Source organism: Microtus oregoni, unplaced genomic scaffold (genome assembly GCF_018167655.1).
Source record: "Microtus oregoni isolate MIOR12 unplaced genomic scaffold, Mior012 000016F_ref0000370, whole genome shotgun sequence".
Classification (NCBI taxonomy): domain Eukaryota; kingdom Metazoa; phylum Chordata; class Mammalia; order Rodentia; family Cricetidae; genus Microtus; species Microtus oregoni.
This window is the reverse complement of record NW_024543075.1, coordinates 35462291-35485748: the sequence shown is the minus strand read 5'-3', so window position 1 is coordinate 35485748 and position 23458 is coordinate 35462291. Positions and strand designations below refer to the sequence as shown.

Genomic DNA, 23458 nt, shown 5'->3' with positions numbered 1-23458 from the left:
CAGGAGGCTAAGGCAGGAGAATAACCATAAGGTCAAGGCCAGCCTGAGCTATATATCTTATGTCTCAAGACTGTCTGTGCTACATAGTAAAACTCTTGTCTCAGAACAAAGTAAAACAAGACAAAGACTGTACCTTTGGGAAGACATGGATGCTGGTGGAAATATTAGCTGGTGGGGCAGTTTTGGAAAAAAGCCAGCAAACAGTTGCTCAAAAGGTTAAACAAAGTTTCCATATGGAAGCCAAAGGAAACTGATCCACATGCCCACCAAAAACCATGTATGAAATGTTCATACCAACATTATTCACAATAATTTTAAAAAACTCAAATATTAATCCACTAACTATGTTTTATGTCCCAGAATATTAATCAGCCACAAAAAAAAAAAAACAAAAAACAAAAAACAGCAGAGCCAGGTGTGGTGGTGCACATTTAATTCAAGCAGATGGAGGCAAGGGGTAGAGGCAGAAGGATCAAAATTCAAGGCCAGCCTTGGCTACCTGAGCTAATAGGAATCTGAGCTTGTCCGCTCCTATCCCATCACACAAACACATTACTTCTCCCCCCCCATTAGACTACCACAGAGCACAGACAACCACTCGAGCAGCAGAGGAGACGAATGGAATGTGGCTTGGAAAACAAATACTCTCTTCCTTTCTCTGGACCTTGGTTTCTCATTTGTAAAAATCAGGTTATATTGAAAAAAAAAACTGCCAGGCGGTGGCGCACACCTTTGATCCCAGCACTTGGGAGGCAGAGGCAGAAGGATCTCTGTGAGTTTGACGTCAACTTGGTCATAACAGCTAGTTTCAGGACGGGTTCCAAAGCTACAGAGAAACACTGTCTCGAAAAAAAAAATCAGGTTATATGGTCTCTGAGTATGCTTCCCTGTATGGCATTCTGTGGCCTTAAAGTTCCAATTTTATCCAGGTGCAGTGGCACACACATAAATCCTAATTCAAGAATGGCCTGAGCTTCCTACATAGGAAGTCAGTGGCAAAGACCTCATTTTCAAAAACAAAAACAATTCTAATCTCACTTCTTGGTACATATAAGAATTATCTATCACCTGGCAAGTCCTCTGCTCTAGATTTTCTAGGTAGACTTTTCCCTGTCTTCAAAAGGTGGTACTGAGGGTGCCGGAGAGATGGCTCAGTGGTTAAGAGCACAGCTACTCTTCCAGAGGTCCTGAGTTCAATTTCCAGCACCCACATGGCAGCTCACAACTGTCTGCAACTCCAGTTTCAGTGGATCCAGCATCCTCATACATACGTATGTAGGCAAAACACCAATGTACATAAAATAAATCACATTTTAAAAAGGTGACATTCAGAGATTATTTCAGTGTGTTCTTTCAATATGGTGCCTTTTTTGTATGTTTTTTGAGTTGTTTTTTTTCCCCCCAAGACAGGGTTTCTCTGTGTAACAACCCTGGCTGTCTTGGAACTTGCTCTCTAGACCAGGCTGGCCTCGGCCTCGAACTCACAGAGATCCGTCTGCCTCTGCTTCCTGAGTGCTGGGATTCAAAGTATGTGCCACCATCGCCTTTTTTTAACACGACTAACTTCTCTCAGCCCACACTGACCTTTCCTGTCAGAGCAACTCCTCACTGCATATCCAGACGTCTATGATCCTTGACTATCAGCGTAGAAAGGAGTGTGAAATCACTTTTTGTCCCTAATTTTCATTTTTACTTTCTGCTTTTAAAACAAGTTTTCACTATGCGGCCAGGCTGGTCTAGAATTCACACCCACCTGTCTCTACCTTCCAGATGACAGAATTACTTGGAAGCATTTTTAATTTTAGTTTCTTTTTTTGAGACAGAAGTCCCAAGTAGACCAAGATTAACTCAAACTGGCTAAGTAGAGAAGGATGACCTTAAATTTCTAGCTCTCCTGCTTCTCCGGCATCTTGAACCTCCCCCATGCTAGGATTACAAATGTGGACCACCACACCTGGCCTGTCTAAGCATCTTTGATTTGCTTTTTCTGGAAACAGCTTCTTTTGTTTTGAGTATTTGAGAACTACCAGAGAAATAATACAACTTAATTGGGTTGGAAAAAAAGAACACAGGTTCCTCTCAGTGCCTAACCAGAGAATCTGAGCGCGATTCCTAATTTCATATAGTTTCACGGACTATGACATCACCAATTTGGGAGCAATCAAGCAAGCAAGGGGAGAAAATGCACCCTAGGGAGTCTCAGCATGGACTGCAGAGTTATTTGTATTGTTTGCTGTTCTCCAAGAGTCCCTGGGGGTCATCCAGATTCCCCAATCAACCCACCAGAAATGAAAAAGGTGAAAAAAAAATCCCTCAATCAGTGTCTGTTCTAACAAAGGCAAGCTACCGGTCTTGGCATTACACCACTGTAACCAGTTTTAAAATACACAAAATTCCCTTCTTACACGTTTTCTCAGCTCAGGCCTCTCTCCCAATAAGCCTGCACAGGGATATAATTTTAGCTTGCTGAGAAGCCAGATAATTAACAGGTATTCATAAAAAGAGAATATTTCTTCTTTAATGAAAGACAATGGTTTTTTGAACTTCAGTTTAAGTTTTCAGTAAAAACTTTTTAGTTGCAGTGCTAGTTAATTTGCTCCAAGCACAAATATTTTCCTTTTCTAGTTTCTTTTCTTTCTTTTTTTTTTTTTTTTGGACCTGAGAATGACCTGGAACTCCAGATCCTGTTTCCACCTCCCAAGCGCAGGAATCTCACCGGTTTACGCCACCCCTTAAGGCTGTGTTTATTTTCTAAAACCAAGTATCTCCACAATTTAACAGACATAGAAATAACAATAGTTATTCTGCCTTTGAGCTTCATCCGGAAAACTGTTATTCTTCTCAGACATCCAGGAAAACTGTTCTTTTTACTCTTCTCAACATGTTAGTTTGCTTTTCTTTTTGGCCAGGGTCTCACTACTCAGCCCTGCTGGCCCTAAACTTGTAGCACTCCTCCTGCTTCTGCCTCCCAAGTGCTGGGATTACACAAGCACACCACCAATGGTGACCACATTAGTGTTTTCTAAAGACCTCCAGAGGGGCCACTGCATACACATAATGTTACCAAGCATCAAGAAATATAAGCCCTGCTCTCCTTCTGGGCCTCATTTTCCTCTCAGAAACTCCAGCAACAAGACCTAGTACGGAATTCCAACAACTACATCATCCCAAGGTCTAAAGTTAATACATATGAAACAGATGACATCCATCTGTAATAAGAATTAGATGACAGAAAAAGGTGAGCTTGGAATACTAAAGTTGCCCCAACAGGAAGCTCAGCTAGCATCAATCCATTACTACTTCATAATTTTTAATAGAGCATCAGTTTCTCATGTTTTAAAAAAGACAAGCCATTTTTGTCATCTGAAGTGTGCACTTAGTCTTTTGTGGGTTTTTTTTTCAGAAGTAATACCGGAATTTTTATGGTGACAAAAAAAATTGCAAAACTGTCCTAGCATCTCTTAAGCAGAGTGAAATTAGTCACCAAGATGGTCACTTTCAAAAGAGAAACCGTATGGTGCTGTGACCACATCGTGACACCTAGGGAAAGGAGTTTCCCTCATTAAAGTCTAACACAACAAGCCTCCACCCACTGAAACCTCCTTACTGGCCACTCCAGACAAAAACTTTTCAAAACTCTTGCACCTTCAAGGTTTCAGTGCGGGCGCGGAGGAATTCACCAGGGGTTTTATAATGCTTGCACCTTCAAGCACTGGGTGCCAAATCTCGTCACCGCCTCACAAGTCACTCCCCCACCACTTCCCCTTTGAAAGATAACACAAGAGGCATCACAACACAGCACAACCTGTCCAACTGAGACGTCACCCTTTATTCACGAATGACCCTCGCCTGGTAAAGGACATAACTTTCATAAAAAAGGCATGACCCCCAGATACAAGTTCTTTTCTAGCGCCAAGGGAGAAATCATTCTCGGTGTAACTCAAGTTCAATGTGTCCCTTCGTGTCTCATCCAGAGGGGCAGAGCTGTGGAGGGAAAGCCTGGCCTGCTCAGGAGTTATAACGGTTTTTGAGGAACTGGTATCACGGGCTTCTTGGGAAGAGGCCAGAGAAGCTCACCAACTTTTTGTTTTGCTCCTCTGAAAAGTCTGGGTGGGACTAACTCTCCCTAGGACGTGAGCTAACTTCTACCCTCGCGAAAGGGGGCTGGAAGGCACGCTCCCCTTCACTCTGCACTAAACCGCTCGACCTCCTGGGCGCACACAGGGTTCGCGTTTCCGCGGGTCGCCGACGCCGTGCCGACCGCGCGTGGGGCAGCAGGACCGCGGGCCCCGCGTCCCGTCCCCTGGCCCGACCCTCGCAGGGCTCCCGGGACAAAGCGGGGCCCGTGGGCACCGGCCCGGGCTCGGCGCGCACTCACCCGACAGCTCGTCCGGCTCCAGCCCGGTCTCGGTGTCCAGCCCGCAGATGACAAAGTAGTCGGCGAAGCGACTGGGCGCCGAGCCCCCTCCGCCACCGCCGCTCATGGCGCCGGGCCGAGCCGGGCGAGCCGCGCGGAGCCGAGCCCCCGCCCCCGGCCGCCCGCCCGCCCTCGGCCGCCGCTCCCGCCGCTGCCGCCGCTACCGAGGCTCAGGCCGCCGTCCCCGGACCTGGCCGGGTCCCAGCGGCCGCCGCTGCCGTGCCGGGGCAGGGGGGCGCTGAGCCACCCCGCGCCGCATCCTGGACGCTGCCCTCCGCGTCGCGGCCCGAGCAAGCCTGAGGAAGGGCGGAGAGCGGCTCCCCGCCCCACCGCGGCCCCCCACCCTCCGCCGCCCCGTGCGCAGGCGCGGTCGGGGAGGGAAGGGCGCCGAGCGCAAAGGATGACGTGATGCTCTTTGGGCCCCGGGGGCCCGGGCTTCCAGAGCGGTGTCCGCAGTGTAGGCAGCGGCCAGCTGCGGGGATCCCGCGACTGCTGCCGCCCTCACGGGATTGCGACGCCCGTTGGAAGACTGGGAGTGTGCGGAAAGAGTGGGCCATGGGGGTAGAGTGAGATCCTGGCCCGTGCTGGCGGTGTCACCGAGATAGAGCTTCACGACTGAGCTGTGAAGCCCACCGAATCCTGCTCCTAGAATGTCACCATACAGCAGCTTCTCCTTGTCCCCGCTCCTCAGTGTCAGTGACGGGGCTTTCCCCAGTAGATCTGAGGAAACCCTGTTCTTTGGAGAGGGTGGGTCAGTTTATCTTATAAATTTCCCCTTAATTTGCAGATAGGGAAACTGGGGTTCAAAGAAAAGCAAGAGACAAAACCTACTTTAGGGGGAAAAAACCTACTTTAGAGAACCCCGTATTCGCAGACAGCTCACCGCCCCGCACCCCACAAGCCTGGCTTTGTCCGTGCACCAAACTGTTTCTACACCTTCAAAGAGGCCCCTGCCACTTAGAAGTACTTTCTTTTCACAGTGTCAGAATTCTCCTTCCTTCCTTCCTTCCTTCCTTCCTTCTTTTCTCCTTCCCTCCTTTCTTCCTTCCAGCGGGCCTTCCAGTGTCGGAGGAAAACAGTGCATTAGAGTGAAACCTCCTGGTCCTTGTCTCTCACCTCAACAACAGACCCTTTGGTTTTATTTTCCCAGAAGCTAGACAGATGTGTCATTTCTTTTGTTTTTTGTACGGGGTCTCACTGTGTAACCCCGACTAACTCAGAACTCGCTATGTGCTTGTACAGACGTGTAGTGATTCTCTTACTTCTGCCTCCTTGGTGCTGGCTTACGGACCTGCACCGACACACCAGGCTCTAGAGGATCTTTACTGGAACATCAGAGACCAAGAAAACGATACACTGTAGTGGTTGCTAGCATGGGCTCTAGAAACAATTCTCCGGTTTGAATCCCTGCTCTTATAATTTACAGTGTGATGTTGGCAAGCTATTTATGTAATCTGTAGGTGCCAGCAGGCATGTTTTTGTGAAACCTACAACAAACGCATGTATAGGTAAAGTGGTGAGGATTATATCCAGAACACAGAAGACACTCCAGAAATATCATCCTTGTTGTTGCAGAACGGTGTGCTCAAGGCTGGCTCTGGCAGGCAGCCAAGTAAGGACTATAGAAGGCAGTTGGTGTTCCCAAGGGCTGAACCTGGGCTCTCTCCTGGGTTCTGTCTCTGGTATTTCTCTCAAGGACTGGATCCCTTCGGGAGCATGGCCGAGAGGTCACAACCATCATCACTGGAAACCATAGCATCTGCTCCCTGGATCTAACCTACCTGAACAGCTGGAAGAAACCTTGAGAGGAGAGGGCAACCTTATAAAGTCCATATGAGGTGATGCCACTTTATCCTGCATGCTGGCCTGGGACCCAGACTGCAGGGAGCTCAGAGAGCTGAACAGAGCAAGGAAAAGGAAGTCTGTTGATGTTGGGTCATGGTCAGGGAAGGCTTCCGATTTCCAGATCAACAGGAAATTCTCAACATGTGCCACAACAAAGAGTGGGGAAACCGCACATTTAGGCGGCATCAAGGAACGCACTAATAGGGAAGGTAGGAAAGCCAGGTATGATGGAGCAAGTCTGTAACCCAGCATTCTGGAGGCCAGGCAAAAGGACAGGCTTCAAGTGCCAGGTATAAAACTGACCCTAGAAGGAGTACAGAGCAGGTAAAATTAAGGATCGCTTAGGGGGAATATAGGGGAGATGGGGGGAGGGGTCCATTAAAAATAAAGAAGAGATTTGGAAAAAAAATAAATGACCTCAGTTTACAAGTCCAGAAATATTGTATCCAGACCAGCCAGCTCCTAGAAGACCTCTATAGCACTAATTCAACCCATAAGACTCAAGTCAAATCCATGACTGTATTCATTTACCTTGAGAAATGGTAGCTGCTCAGAGGCCCAGAACACTCAACTGTAAAGTAATCGCCTTCCCGGTAGGAAATATGCTTGGCAGAATAATTGTTTCTTAGTGAGTCAGAAGTCGCTGGTTAGCGATTAAATCTCTGCCACCACTCCTCTTAATAGCTCCTGGGCAAGAACTGTCATTCTTTTTTTTAAAGTTACTTTTTAAAAAAATTTTATGTCCATTAGTGTTTTGCCTGAATGTATGTCTGTGTGAGGGTGTAGAACCCCTGAAGCTGGAGTTCCAGGCAGGTGTGCACTGCCTTGCAGGTGCTCTTACCCGCTGAGCCACCTCTCTGGCCCTAAGAACAGTCATCCAGTCATTCTTACCACTTAACAGATACATTTTAAAATAAAAAACAAACAAAAAACCCAGGAACTGAGGAGATGACTCGGCAGTTAAGTATGCTTGCTGCTCTTGTAGAGGAACAGAGTTCAGTTCCCAACAGCCACATGGAAGCTCATAACTGTTTGTAACTCCGGTTTCAGGAGATCAGCACATAAGTGGTACAGCTGAAAACCAAAGCATGGACCAGGCAGGACAAAAACTTCAGGCAACAAATGGTCCCCACGTGGTCAACTGCATCCACATAAAGCCTGAGAGAGCTTGGGAAGTTATTCTAGACAGAAAACAATAGAGTTAGGCATGGCTTATTGATAGCAGCATTTTCTCAGGTGGGATCTGCTTGCTAGAGGCAAGCAAGGACTCTCATTTAAGAGAGGTTTCCTGACTCAGCTTTAGCTGTAAAACCTTGTAGCTCTTTTAAGAGGTCCTGCCATGAAACACTTAAATGATGTTGATGAAAAGCTGACCACATGCTTTTTGGTTTTCAGCCATAGCAGGAAAAAAGCCGAGCCATTTTAAAATGCCTGCTTTCTGGGCCATTCTGCCAGCACAAACTCTGACTCTTTCATGCAGGCGGTCCAGCTACAGAGCATTTGAGTGTGGTTTATGAGCACACTGCTGCAGCTTGCTTGCTGGCAGGGACCTTGAAATGCCATAGAGTGGTGTGGCTACAGCAGGTACCTCCACCATGAGTCCAGAATCTCAGAAAGCTAAAGAATGGGCTGGATCCAGCCGTCAAAGCCAAGGCTTTAATCCTAGCCATATCATTTAGCAAATTAAAGACTCATGTGGTCAGAAAAAGAGAGACACAGTAAAGAGAGTTTCAGAAGAAAAAGCCTCTACACAGGTTACAGTGTGTTTAAAAAGTATATGTAGGCTTGAGAGATAAAAGAAAAAAAAGGTTAAAGTCCCTAAAATAAAAAGGAAAGAGAGGGCCGGGCGGTGGTGGCGCACGCCTTTAATCCCAGCACTCGGGAGGCAGAGGCAGGCGGATCTCTGTGAGTTCGAGACCAGCCTGGTCTACAAGAGCTAGTTCCAGGACAGGCTCCAAAACCACAGAGAAACCCTGTCTCGAAAAACCAAAAAAAAAAAAAAAAAGAAAGAAAGAAAGAGAGTAGTTACTGGTTGTGGTGGCCCACACCTTAATCCCAACACTTGGAAAGACAGAGGCAGGAAGACCTCTGTGAGTTCAAGCTGTGGTAGCACATTCCTTTAATCCCAACACTTGGGAGGCAGAGGCAGACAGATCTCTATGGGTTCAAGGACAACCTAGTCTACAGAATGAATTCCAGGATAGCCAAAGATACACAGAGAAATCCTGTCTCAAAAGCCATAAGTTAAAAGTAAAAATAAAAGAAATAGAATTTAAAGTAAAGTCATGTAAAGATGGAAAGAAAATACATGGAGATTCTGGATACTGTATATTATGTTATCTTTGAATTGCTTGACAGCTGAGGAAGGAGCAACAGCTGCTAAAAGACATTTGAATATAAATGCTGCTGGATTAATAAAATATAAATATTTTGTAAATGCCTTGACTTCAAAATTGAAGTCAAGGGCTGGAGAGATGGCTCAGAGGTTAAGAGCATTGCTGCTTGCTGCACCCAGCACAGCCTGGATAGACTGGCGGGGGTGCCGGGATTGAGACAGGGAGGCTTCGTTTCAGGTGGAAGAACAGCAACCTTTATTTTGCCCAGCAACCTTTTATACCTCTACTCCTTCTGTGGAGACCCACTGGCCAGAAAGAACACAAACATCCTTGTCAATTACAGAGCACAAGGAAGTTCCGCTGTCAGTCAGGGGGAGTGAGGGCAGCTGGATCACAACACTTGCTCTTCCAAAGGTCCTGAGTTCAATTCCCAGCAACCACATGGTGGCTCACAACCATCTGTAATGAGGTCTGGTGCCCTCTTCTGGCCTGCAGTCATACACACAGTCAGAATATTGTATACATAATAGATAAATAAATATTTTTTAAAAATTGAAGTCAAAAGATAAGTTACTTTGGAGAAGAGGTTTTGCTTTTCTTTCCACAGAAAATGAGAGGCTATGGATTCTTTCTGGGCTAAGAAAAATCAGGTTTGATCAAGGAAGACCACCTGAGAAATTTCCAATAGGAACAGATGGCCCAGATGGCTGAGTTCTACATCCAGAACAGATTCAAGACTGCTACCTGAAATGATCAAGCCTCAAAGGATACTCCATTCAGGACTTGATCATAATTTTAAATTTTCTTTAGGTCCCCATAAGATTATCAGTGCCCCAACCAGTAGGAAGTAGCCTGGAAAACTATGCCCATATTCCCAAAAAATGGACTATGGATATTTTCCTTTGTTTAGAATGCCGGTTACAAGTTGTTATGAATAATGGTCAGGAGAAAAGCTAAACAAAGGATATTAGATTCAGAGTTCTTGTTTTTCTTTTAAAGAGGAGGAAGTGGTGTGGGACAATGATCTATATTCTGTCAATTATATTTTAAATAAATGTTGATTGGCCAAGAGCCAGGCAGGAAATATAGACAGGAAGTAGAGGTCAATAAGAACAGGAAAATTCTGGGAAGAGGAAAGCTTGGTCCTCAATCCTGACCCAGCCACAGAAGAAGCAAGATGTGACTGCTTTGCCGAATAAGGTACCGAGCCACGTGGCTAACATAGACAAGAATAATGGGCTAATATAAGTTATAAGAGTTAATAAGAAGCTTGAGCTAATGGGCCAGTCAGTTTGTAGAACTCTATGTGATTTCTTTGGGACTTAATGACTGTGGGAACAGGGCAGGACAGAAACCCGTACAACAGTAGACCAGGCTGGCCTCGAACTCACAGAGATCCACCTGCCTCTGCCTCCCAAGTCCTGGGATTAAAGGCATGCGCCAGCCCAGCTCAAAAACAAATACTTTAAAACAAAACAAATTCACTTAGGGAAAAAAGATAAGGGATTAAGTGATATGGGATGCCCCTTCTGGATGCTATGAATATGTGTTGCTTTTATTGGTTGATAAACAAATCTGCTTTGACCTATGGCAGGGCAGAATATAGCTAGGTGGGAAAACCAAACTGAATACAGGGAGAAAGAACGTGGATCAGGGGAGACACCAGCAGCTCCCAGGGAAGCAAGATGTGAGGTAACAAGTCACAAGCCTCATGGTAAAATATAGACTAATAAAAATAGATTGGGCTGGAGAGATGGCTCAGGGGTTAAGAGCACTGACTTTTCTTCCAGAGGACCCAGCTTCAATTCCCAGCACCCCATGGCAGCTCAAAACTGTCTGTAATTCCAGTTCCAGAGGACCCAATACGCATGGCAAAAACCACCACTGTACAATAAAATAAATAGATAGATTGCCGGGTGGTGGTGGCGCACACCTTTAATCCCAGCACTCGGGAGGCAGAGGCAGGCAGATCTCTGTGAGTTCCAGGCCAGCCTGGTCTACAAGAGCTAGTTCCAGGACAGGAACCAAAAGCTACGGAGAAACCCTGTCTCGAAAAACCAAAAAAAAAAAAAAAAAGGATAGATTGACAGACAGACAGACAGGCAGACAAATAAACAAATAAAATAAAATAAATAAATGGGTTACTTTAACTGTAAGAGCTAGTTAATAATAAGCCTGAGCTAATATGTCAAACAGTTTGTAATTAATATTAAGCCTCGGAGTAGTTATTTTAAAAGTGGCTGTGGGACCAGGTGGAACAAAAAGCCTCCAGTTACAGTGAGGATATAGTTTAGACAGAAGAGAGCTCCAAATTCAATCCCAGCATCATAGAAACTAAGTGTTGTGGCTTAGATCTGTAATTCTAGCACTCAGGAGGTAGAGCTAGGAAGCTCAGATTAGGAGTTCAATAACATCCTTAGCTATATAGGGAGTTTCAGGTCAGCCTGAATTATACAAGATCCCCCACACACGAACACACACAGGCAAGGTACATTGAGTATAGTGGTACACACCTATAATCAGAGAGAGAGGAGCAGAATTCCAGTTCAAAGTCTGGTGCTGGAGAATTGTTTGTATTCTGTCAATCATGTTTTAAATAAATGCTGATTGGCCAGGCAGGAAATATAGGCAGGAAAACCAGACAGGAAGTAGAAATGATGTAATGAGAACAGGAGAATTCTGGGAAGGAGGAAGTTGATTCCTCCCATTCCTGCCCAGACCACCAAAGCAGCAGGATGTGATCTGCCTCACTGAAAAAGATACTAAGCCATATGGCTAACATAGATCAGAAAAATGGGTTAATCAAGATGTGAGAGTTAGCCAATGAGAGGCTAGAGCTAATGGGCCAATCAGCTTATAATTTATGGAGACCTATGTGTGATTTTAATTGGAGCTAAACAGTTGTGGGGTAAAGGGCGGGACAGAAAAACCCAAACAAGCAGGCCTGGCCCCCATGTTACAAAAGTCACCTTGAGCTACATAGCAAGACTCTGCCTCAAAGCACACAAAGGGCTGAGGTAGAGTTCAGTGGTAGACATTTGACTAGCACACGCAAAGCCCTGAGTTCAATCTTCAGCACTAAAAGAAGTATAAAAAAAGTTACAGAATTATGCACAGAAGCTGAAACATAGAAGCAATCCATGTATCCACTGGCAGATTAATGGACAGTGGATAAACAAAATGTAATATATCCTACAATAGAATATCATTAAACCCTTAAAAAAGAGGGAAGTCAGACTGTAGCTCAGTTGGTAAAATACTTGCTCAGCATGAACAAAACCCAGCACTCTACCCTCAGCATGGCAGGAATGAGACAGCTGTGCAGAACATGCTTGTTTCTTTTCTTTTCTTTTCTTTTTATTTATTTATTTCAAACCTATAGGGCATTTTCTTTTTTCTTTTTTTTTAAAGATTTATTTATTATGTATACAATATTCTGCCTCCATGTATGCCCGCACGCTAGAAGAGGGCGCCAGATCTCGTTACAGATGGTTGTGAGCCACCATATGGTTGCTGGGAATTGAACTCCGGACCTTTGGAAGAACAGCCAGTGCTCTTAACCGCTGAGCCATCTCTCCAGCCCTATTTATTTATTTTTTGAGACAGGGTTTCTCTGTAGCTTTGGAGTCTGTCCTGGAACCAGCCAGCTCTTGTAGACCAGGCTGGCCCTGAACTCACAGAGATCCACCTGCTTCTGCCTCCTGAGTGCTGGGAATAAAGGTGTGAGCCACCACTACCCAGCTAAATTTTGTTGGGTTTTTTTGTTTTGTTTTGTTTTGTTTGGGTTTTTTGAGACAGGGTTTGTCTGTAGCTTTGGAGCCTGTCTTGGAACTTGCTCTGAAGACCAGGTTGGCCTCAAACTCACAGAGATCCACCTGTCTCTGCCTCCAGAGTACTGGAATTAAAGGCATGTGCCACCAATGCCCGTCAGACATGATTGTGATTCCAGCACTTGGGATGTAGATGCAGGAGGATCAAAAATTCAAAATTATTTTTAGCTACATAGGGAGTTCATGGTCAGGCTAGGCTATGTGAGACTCTATTAAAAAAAGAAAAGATAGTATTTAAGGACTGGAGAGATAGGCCAGTAGTTAAGAGCACTTGGTCTTTCAGAGGGCCGGGGTTCAGTTCCCAGCATCCACACAGTGACTCACAATCAGCTGTAACTCCGGTTTGAGAAGATCTAACCCCTTCTTCTGGCCTCCATGGGCACTGTATACACAATGTACACACATATATGCAGACAAAACACCCTGTCTTAGTTAGGGTCTCTGATGCTTCCATGAAACACCCTGATGAAAAGCAACTTGGAGAGAAAACTGTTTATTTGGTTTACGCTTCCACACCACTGCTCATCACTGAAGGAAGTGATGACAGGAACTCAAACAGGGCAGGAACCTGGAGGCAGGAGCTGATACAGAGGCCATGGAGAAGTGCTGCTTACTGGTTTGCTTCACATGGCCCACTCAGCTTGCTTTCTTATAGAACCAGGACCATCAGTCCAGTGATGGCACCAACTACAATTGGCTTGACCCTCCCCCATCAATCACTAATTAAGAAAATGCCCTACAGGCTTGCATACAGCCTGATCTTGAGGAGGCTTTTTTTATAATTGAGGTTCCCTCCTCTAAGATGACTTTAGCTTGTGTCAAGTTGACATAAAACAAGACAGTACACATCCATACACATAAAATAAAAAAATATATTTTTTGGTTTTTCAAGACAGGGTTCTTTGTGCAGCCCTAGCTGTCCTGAAATTCACTCTGTAGACCAGGTGTCCTTAAACTCAGAGGTCAGCCTGCCTCTGCCTCCCCAGTGCTGGGATTAAATGTGTGTACCACCACTGCCCTGCCAGTGTAGTACAAATGTTCATAGTCCCTATGAGTCCTAGTAAGTTTGAAGAGTCAAACTCCAGTGGAGTGGTGGGGTCCATCTTTTCTTCACTTACTGAATGGCACTAGCAGAAAGCTCATTGTATCAGGTAATAGTGTTAGAGGAAGCACTTTGCCTCACTTTCTTTCACGCCTAATTTTAAAGTACTTTTCTACTAAATTAGTGCTTTCAGTGAAATAGGTGGTGAACTAGGATGTTACTGTTATGTATCTTGCAAAACAGGAAGACAAGCAAACACTAACTTGAGTAAGGAAATCATTTGCTTAAAACATACATTTCTATTGAGTTGACATTTTGAGATGTGAGCTCAGTGTTCAGATTTTATTTACTTATATTTATATGTCTATTTTTGATTTTTCAAGGCAGGGTTTCTCAGTGTTGTCCTTGATGTCCTAGAACTAACTCTGTAGATCAGGCTGGCTTTGAACTTAGAGATCCACCTGCTCTACCTCCCGAGTACTGCGATTAAAGGCATGTGCTACTACCTCCCGGTTTAAAATCAAAATTTTTTAAAATTTAAAAAAATAAAAAATAAGCCGGGCGATGGTTGCGCACGCCTTTAATCCCAGCACTCGGGAGGCAGAGGCAGGTGGATCTCTGTGAGTTCAAGACCAGCCTGGTCTACAGAGCTAGTTCCAGGACAGGCTCCAAAGCCACAGAGAAACCTTGTCTCAAAAAACCAAAATAAATAAATAAATAAATAAATAAAATAAAAAATAAATATTTGTTGGCCAGGTGTGGTGGTGCACACATCTTTAATCCTAGCACTTGGGAGGCAGAGGCAGGCACGTCTCAGTTAGTTCGAGGCCAGCCTGGTCTACAAAGTGAGTTCCAGGACAGCCAGGGCTGTTACATAAAGAACCTCTGTCTTTTTTTTTCTTTTTTTATATCTATTTATTATTATATATACAATATTCTGTCTGTGTGTATGCCTGCAGGCCAGAAGAGGGCAGCAGAAACCATTACAGATGGTTGTGAGCCACCATGTGGTTGCTGGGAATTAAACTCAGGACCTTTGGAAGAGCAGGCAATGCTCTTAACCTCTGAGCCATCTCTCCAGCCCCTCTGTCTTTTTTTAAAAATATTTTTAATGACTTATTTAACTTTATTTTATGTGCATTGGTGTGAAGGTGTCAGATCTCATGGAACTCCATTTTCAGACAATTGTGAGCTGTCATGTGGGTACTGGGAATTGAACCCAGGTCCTCTGGAAGAGCAGTCAGTGCTCTTAACCACTGAGCCATCTCTCCAGACACAAGAACCTCTGTCTTAAAAAAAAAAAGTAGCATGGTGGCGCATGCCTTTAATCCCAGCACTCGGGAAGCAGAGGCAGGCGGATCTCTGTGAATTCGAGACCAGCCTGGTCTACAGAGCTAGTTCCAGGACAGGCTCCAAAGCCACAGAGAAACCCTGTCTCGAAAAACCAAAAAAAAAAAAAAAAAAAGTATTTGCTTTGCTCAATGAAAAGTTCTACTGTGTAAACAAAGGACTCCACTGACCTTTCACCAATACAGTGCGGTGTTTTGTTTCTTTCGCTTGTTGAGACAGAGTCTCACTATGTAACCCAGGCTGGCAGGCTACAGTCTCTAAAACGTTAGGGTTATAAGCATGTGCCATCATGCTCAATACTCCTAGCCATCTCCGACTGATTCCCACCTAAGAAGCAGTACCTGTTTGACTTTCTCACACCGTTCTGTCCTACCTTGCTTATAAACAGCCCTCCTGTCTCAACAACCCACTTTCTGAAAGAGTTGAAATCAGGCTACACTCCCAAAACTCTCAGAACAAAGTTAAGCAGCTATGTATGGTTTTATGAATCTCTAATTGATGGCGTTAGCCAGGGCCTGGATCCTCCATGTTCTTTTGTCAGATATATAATTCCAGACTAACTCTCATGATGGAAAACTTCCTGTGAGCCCCAGATGTACACAGCCAGATATTTTCATTTGTTCACTGATTTCTAGGGAGCCTTTTGGGGGAGCCTTTCTCTGTCATCCTTATGATGACAGCTCTGTTTATGTCACTCTTATTCTTATTCTGAACTAAGCCTATTAGTGAATCTCCTCTTGAGTTTTTCTAAAAGACTTATTTTATGAGTGTTTTGTCTGCATATATGTGTGCTATATGTGTTCCTGATACCTGTAGAGGTCAGAAAAGGGTGTTGGAGTCTTTGGAACTGGAATTATAGTTGTAGCTCTGACTTGCCTGGAAATAGCTATGTAGACCAGACTGGCATTACACTCTTGAGATCCACCTGCTTCTGCCTCCTGATTGCTGGGATTAAAGGGGTGCACCACCATCTCTGCCATTTTTAAAGGACAGTTTCAAGAGAAACTTTGAAGTCTCTGTTACGCTATTTCTTGTAGTAATATTTCATTTGTATTTTAATAAATAAAGCTTGTCTGAAGATAGAACACAAAACAGCCACACTAGTCAACTGTACAGGCCAGGCAGTGATGGCACACACCTTTAATCCCAGAAGACACATTAGTTAGCCATAAAGGCTGGGCAGTAGGGGTACATGCCTTTAATCCCAGCAGTAGAGAGGAATATAAGGCAGGATGAGACAGGAACTCGGTCTCCTTCAATAGGAAAAAGCTCTCTAGTGGCTGGCTGCTTTGCTTTTCTGCTTTTCAAATTGAACCCCAATATCTGTCTCTGGGTTTTTATCATTCATGCTACAATTCTGATATGGTGTGTGTGTGTGTAGAAGTCGGGAGCTGGGGTTCCTGAGCCATCTTAGAGCTCCTGACTAGAAGCCCAACTCCTGGAAGAGCACTCCTAAATGATGAGTCTTCTCTTTAGCTCTATTGTTGTTGTTGTTATTTTCTAATGGTTCCCACCCCCACAGTCTGGTCACAGTCTAAGTGGAGATGCTTTCCTTTAACAAAGCTGATTCCTGGAGGGCAATTATGTGTCAGCTGCTTTTCGGAAGCAGCAACCACCTCTGCTCCAGTTATATTTAACAGACATCACCTTTTAGTCACGTAACCGACAGCAACAAAGAAGCCTCCAAAACCAGGCAGCTTCAACCCATATCTGATGCTGCAAAAGAGGAAGGATGAAGTTGAGGAACAGAAGTAAATACTGATAATATCCCAAGTGTTGCAACCTTTCTTACTGTAGTGTGTGAACATGTGAATGTGTTTATATAAGTGTATGTCAGTTTTTTTTTCTGTGTGAGTGAATATTCAGGTGCAGGACTGATCTTGTATGTAAATGCATGTGTGTGTGTGTGTTTGCATGTGTGTGTGTAGACTAATGTAAGGTGGGGTGATCAGACCCAAAAGGTAGACGAGTATCTTTGGCTCTCCAAGCCCAGGAGACATTGAATGGTTCCTTCTCTCAGCCCCTCTCCCCTCCTCCATGTCCCACTGGACTAGAAAGCTTTGCAGAATCAGACCAGATGGCCTCTTGTGTGCTGCACCAGCCTTTTTCCTTAGACTGTGAACACAGTGGCACTGTTATTCTCATCATCCTGGGGCCAAGAGCTTCCTGGGAAAGGCCGGATGGTCTAGTGAGGGAGAAATGAGAGGCCCTTGGACTGGATCCCAAATGGGAGATATATTTAGCTGTAGCTGAGCTCTGAATAATTTTTGTTTTGTTTTGAGACAGGGTATCACTATTTATCTTTGGTTGGCCTAGCCTCAAACTCTCTACATAACCCAGGCTGGTTTCAAACTCATAGCTATCTACTTGTCTCTGTCTCCAGAGCGCTGGGATTTAAAGACATGGCACCACATCTCACTTCGGAAAGATTTTGAGACAGGGTGCTAGAATTGTCATTTTGATTATAGAGTTGGTTACATCATAGTTCATGATAGACAAAACTGTGACCTACCCACTAAAAATAGTTAATTTCACTAATATGGAAGTGCATACTGTTTAAGTTAAGGCTTCACCCCAGCTCCTGACATCCATATACCCAAAGAGTCTGGAATGTTTGGAAGTTTCATCCCAAGCCCTCTCCCCTGGGAGTTGCCTCAGTCCAGACTCCATCTTCGAGAAAGCCCACCAAATCCCTCCTCATAGATGCTCAAGGCCACTCCCACAGGGTATTTAAACTGCTCTCCAGAGAACAAACTCGTGGTTTTTCCAGTCTTCCTTCCTTTTCCTATCTCCTCTCTGGGGAGCGCAATGCTATCTGGGAGTGCTGGTATTCATTAAACCTGAGCTTTGTCTAATTCAGTTTGATATGATCTGATTTGGATTATTTCGTAGGCAGGGAGATTTATCAGGGCACAAAAACTTTTTTTTTTCTTTTTTTCGAGAAGTGTTTCTCTGTAGCTTTGGAGCCTATCCTGAAACTAGCTCTTGTAGACCAGGCTGGCCTCGAATTCACAGAGATCTGCCTGCTTCTGCCTCCCAAGTGCTGGGATTAAAGGCGTGCGCCACCATTGCCGCCCCCCCCCCAAAAAAACCTTTTCATATACAACTTACTATTGACTATTTTAGGATTTGTTTTTTGTTTTGTTTTTCGAGACAGGGTTTCTCTATGTAGCTCTTGGCTGTACTGGAACTGGCTTTGTAGATCAGGCTGGCCTCAAACTCACAGAGATCCCTCCTGCCTTTGCCTCCCAGAATGCTGGGACTAAAGGCATGTGTTACAACTGTTTTGTCTTTTGAGACAGGGTTTTATATTGCCTAGGCTGGCTTCAAACTCAACTCATGTAAATTATTATTTGTGACTCTGGCTCCTAACACGCTGAAGGTAAGAGGCTGCCTACTAACTTTTGTACAGATTGTTCCATCAGATAGACCTCGTTGTGGGCAGCATTAATTTGCATAGCTATCTACAGTCTTCCAACAGGTGGCAATAAAGCATCTGAAGAGGCGTCCTTTCCACATACACAATCTGGCGACTAGCAGGGCTGCTGGATATTTGCTAGTACGCGACTGGTAACAGAATACAGGTTTGGGAGCTAAAAAGTCAACATCAGTTGTGCTCTTCCACCACGGCTTTCTTTGTGCTTCTGCTCCCTTCTCCTCTCACCTTTGACCCTTGTCATCTGGTTGCAGGCACAGAGCTGTTTATGGTCAGTGGGAAGGCAGTGTCTCTTTCCTCTATGCCCAAGACCGCCTGCAACACCACTCCATCATCACTGCCCTCACAAGAGGCCACGTGGTTGAATTATTTTTTTACACTGGGTCTTTGCTAAGGCACCTTCTGATGGGTTTAATAAAGAGCTGAAAGGTCAACAGCTAGGAAGAGATTAGGCGGGACTTCTGGGGACAGAGAGGATTCTGGAAATAAGAAAGGGGGAGTTGGGGCTGGAGAGATGGCTCAAAGGTTAAGAACATTGCCTACTCTTCCAAAGGTCCAGAGTTCAATTCCCAGCAACCACATGGTCTGGTGCCCTCTTCTGGCCAGCAGGCATACACACAAACAGAATAATGTATACATAATAAATAAATATTTTTTTAAAAAAAGGGGAGTTGTCTGTCAGACTCAGAGGAGGCAGGGTGGGCAGTACAGAGTAAAGGTAACCGAGCTTCAAAATAGAACGTAGATAAAAGATTAATTTCAGTTCTAAGAACTAGTTAGGAAAAAGCCTAAACTAAGGCCAAGTTTCCATAAATCAGTCTCTGTGTCATTATTTGTGAGCTGGTGACCAAAAGAAAAGTCCATCGATAGCCACACATTTGGTGTTTTACTGCTATCTTAAAATGCTAATCTTTCAAAAAAATTGATATGAGAAAGACTTGTACATAGAAACTGAAGCTCTGTGAGCCCCAAGTATCTACTCTTTTTGCTTTCATTCCTTTACATTCTTAAAACTGAGAATTCCAGCACCAGTATATGTGGGAGTTCAGAGGACATAACGTCAGTACAGGATGAGCATCCACATCCTCAACTGCCCCCCCCCCTCAGAGTATTGAACATCTGACAAGAAATGTCTGCCAGTCTGTTAAGGGCTGGGTCATAGCTCGTTGGCACAATATACTACGTTGAGCTCAAATTTACAATGTAACTGAGGATGACCTTCAACTTCTGAATTCTCTTGTCTACACCTCCTAAATGCTAGGATAACACGATGGATTTTTGTAGTGCTGAGAACTAAACCCACGGTTCTGTGTATGCCAAGCAAGCACTCTACCAACTGAGCCACAACCCAACACTTCAGTTACTGTGTGACTCTTTAGTTCTTATTTCCTTTAATACTTCCTTATTCAGCATTACTTAAAAGAGTGTTGGTATATTAGGAGGTACAAATAAGAGGATCACAAGTTCAAAGGTTATTCTCAGCAAAAGTAAGATCAATGCTAGTCTGGGTTATAGAAGACTGCGTGTGTGTTTTGGGAAAAGGTTTTGTAGCCATGGGTGCTATGGACTTGGTAGCCTTAGTTCACATGCCTGTGGTCCTCAGAGATGGAATTAAAGGTGTAGGATACCACTCTCTACCCCCATGCTCACAGTTTTCTTACACCACCCTGGGATCCAGCTCCACAGCCCCTATTTAGTCTTCAGACAGGATGTTATTTTGTAGTCCAGTTGGTCTGAAACTCACAAACCTGCTGCCTCAGTTTTCAGGATTCAGTCATGTATAATCGTTTTAAAGACTTACTTTCTTGTGTTTTTGTGTCTAGGTAAGGTGTCCCTTGGAGCTACAATTACAGGTATTTGCAGGATATAGCTGCTGGAATCCAAACTCTAGTACTCATGATTGAACATCTGCTGAGTTCTCTCTAACTCACAATGATTAAGACTTATTCTATGTGTATATTTTGCCTTTTTTTTTTTTTTTTGGTTTTTCGAGAAAGGGTTTCTCTGTGGCTTTGGAGCCTGTCCTGGAACTAGCTCTGTAGACGAGGCTGGTCTCGAACTCACAGAGATCCGCCTGCCTCTGCCTCCCGAGTGCTGGGATTAAAGGCGTGCGCCACCACCGCCCGGCATATTTTGCCTTTTTGTGTATGTATATGCAACATGCATGTTTGGTGCCCACTGAGGTCGCAAGAAGGCATTGGGTCCTCTGGAACTGAAGTTACAGATAGTTGTGGGCCACCATGTGAGTGCTGGGAATCAAACCCTGGTCCCCTGCAAGAGAAACAAGTGCTCTTAAGCTATGAGTCATTTCCCCAACCCCGATATTACTACCTTAAGTCCTTTTTTTTTCCTTAATAAATCTGGAATACAGTTGTTCAAAATCAACTCCAAAACATCACACAACAGACTGAACAGACTGTCCCACTATAATACTGTCAGTAATGATGGACTAAATTTTACCTGTGGTCAATTTAAAAGTCACAGCATAACCAGGAGGTGGTGGCACATACATTTAGTCCCAGCAGTCAGGAGGCAGAGGCAGGTGGATTTCTGAGCTCGAGGTCAGCCTGCACTACAGAATAAGATGTTATATAGAGATATCTTGTCTCTGAAAATCCAAGTTAAATGAAAAGATAGATAAAAGCCACAATACAAACCTTGCAGACGTTCACCAAATCTTTATTTGCAATACACAAACCTGGAATTTAAGACACAAACTCCCCACCACTGTTCCAACTCTGATCTCTGGGCTTCATATTTAGAATGTCTTCAACAGTACTTCTGTCAGTATAGAAAACTGAGAACTTGGAGCTCAGCAATGCTACGAGGCTTCAGATGGAGAAATGGGGGAGTTCCAGGCCCAGCTTCTCTCTGAATCCAGTAGGCACATAAACTGACAGCCATCCCGTCTACTATCCAGCAAACACCCCTACCTCATTCCTCTACTCTTTGTTCTCTTTTGCATGACTGGGGATAGAACCTAGGATGACACTGCATGCTGGGTTAGATAGTCCCAGCTACTCTTTCTTTTCTTCGTTTGTGAGACTAAATCAACCTTATTTCTCATGGGTCCAGTTTCCATCCAGACCATGGTTATCTGAGACAGAAATGCCATCTTCACAGCGCCTGTCTGTTTTCCAGATAGGTTCTTGCTACTAGCTTAGGCTGGCCTTGAACTCAATGTGTCTCTCACATTACAGCTGGCATTACAGGTGACTAACATACTCGGTCTCTTTCATTTCTATTCTTTGTGTGTTTTCTAGAAGTTAAACCCCAAAGTCTGACATACCAGGCAAGCACTTTACTACTGAGCTGTATATCAAGGCAAGAAATTAAGAGATGCTAGAAAAAAAATGAATTTTGTTTGCTTTGTATTTTGGAGAGATAGGGTTTCATTATGTAGCTTAGACTGGCCTTGAATTTCTATTGCTTCTAGAGGGCTGGGATTCTATGCATGATGCCACACCCATCTCCTCTTTAATGTTTTAATTTTGGTTTCTTTTTAAAAACTCATTCACTGAAGGACATCTGGATTACTTCCATTTTTGGTCTATTATGAATTGCTAAAAAGTGAAACAATCATTCATTCAAACATCACTGGTGGGGAAATCATTTCCAATCTTTTAAATATAATTTATATTTATTTTTTAAAATATTTATTTATTTATTTATTATGTATACAATATTCTGTCTGTGTGTATGCCTGCAGGCAAGAAGAAGGCACCAGACCCCATTACAGATGGTTGTGAGCCACCATGTGGTTGCTGGGAATTGAACTCAGGACCTTTGGAAGAGCAGGCAATGCCCTTAACCTCTGAGCCATCTCTCCAGTCCCATTTTTTTGATTTTTCAAGACAGGGTTTCTCTGTGTAACAATCCTAACTATCCTGGAACTCACTCTGGAGACCAGGCTGGCTTCAAACTCATGGATATCTGCCTGCCTCTGCCTCCCGAGTGCTGGGATTAAAGATGTGCGCCACCATTGCCTAGCCAATTTAATTTTATCTTATGGTCATTGGTTTTTGGCCTGCATGTGTATCTGTGTGAGGGTGTCAAAAACCCTTTAACTGGAGTTACAGACGGATATGAGCTGCCATGTGGGTGCTGGGAACTGAACCTGGGTTCTCTGGAAGAACAGTCAGTGTCCTTAACCATTGATCCATCCCTTCAACCCCAAATTTTGTTTTTAATTAGCTTAGAACTCAAAGAGATTTACTTGCCTCTTGAGTGATGGAATTAATGAATATGCAACCACACCCTAATCTTAATCTTTTTATTTTGAGACAATTCTAATATTTAAATAGTTCTAAGAAATAGAGAAATCCTGGGCTGGAGAGATGGCTCAGTGGTTAAGAACATTGCCTGCTCTTCCAAAGGTCCTGAGTTCAATTCCCAGCAACCACATGGTGGCTCACAACCATCTGTAAAGAGGTCTGGCGCCCTCTTCTGGCCTTCAGGCATACACACAGACTATTGTATACATAATAAATAAATAAATATAAAAAAGTTTATGAAATTAATTAAAAAAAAAGAAATAGAGAAATCCTATGTACCCAATTTCACTCAAAGGCAACATCTTGTAAAGAATATAGTACATCACCACCAAGATACTGACACCGATACCAAGAGCCAGAGCAGTCTAGCCTCCTGGTCCTTATTCTCAAGGCTTCATGAAGAATTATATTAAAATTCTTATATTTTGATTTATATTAAGATTCATATATTTTGTTGTTTTTTGAGACAAAGGCTAACTCATTAACCTAGAATTTGATGTGAAGCCAAAGAACTTCTGATCCTTTTACTGAACTTACAGTGCCTAGGTTACAGGTTTGCACCACTGTGCCAGATTTATGAGGTGCTAGCTAGGGAGGGGGTGGCGATGTTGAACCTTAGAGTGTCAAATATACGAGGTAAGCACCAACTTGTAAGCTACATCCCAGCCCTTATGTTCTTTGTTCCGAATGGTAAAATGTATGTTAGAATCTTTGAGGGAAGCACAAATATAACTCAGTGATAGAATTCTTGCCTGCCGTGCAAAGACCTGGGTCAAGTCCCAAGTTTTTTTAAAAAAAGTCAGGCAGTAGTGCTGTATGTTTTTGATCCCAGCACTTGGAAGGCAGAGGCAGGAGGATCTGGCTGGAGGCCAGCCTGGTCTACAGGGTGAGTTCCAGGACAGCTAAGGCTGTTACATAGAGAAGCCTG

The 23458-nt window shown here is 44.1% G+C and overlaps 1 protein-coding gene across 3 annotated transcripts in view; it reads right to left on the bottom strand.

The window, feature by feature from the left end:
• Positions 1-4763, bottom strand: part of Dennd5a (DENN domain containing 5A) — a 76971-nt gene extending 72208 nt beyond the window's left edge. For all 3 annotated transcript variants that reach the window (XM_041666340.1, XM_041666342.1, XM_041666341.1), the window contains exon 1: positions 4379-4763. In XM_041666340.1, the coding sequence (XP_041522274.1) occupies positions 4379-4484 (106 nt within the window). In that variant the 5' untranslated portion in view covers positions 4485-4763. The remainder of the gene's footprint in view (positions 1-4378) is intronic.
• Between the last annotated feature and the right edge of the window lie 18695 nt (positions 4764-23458).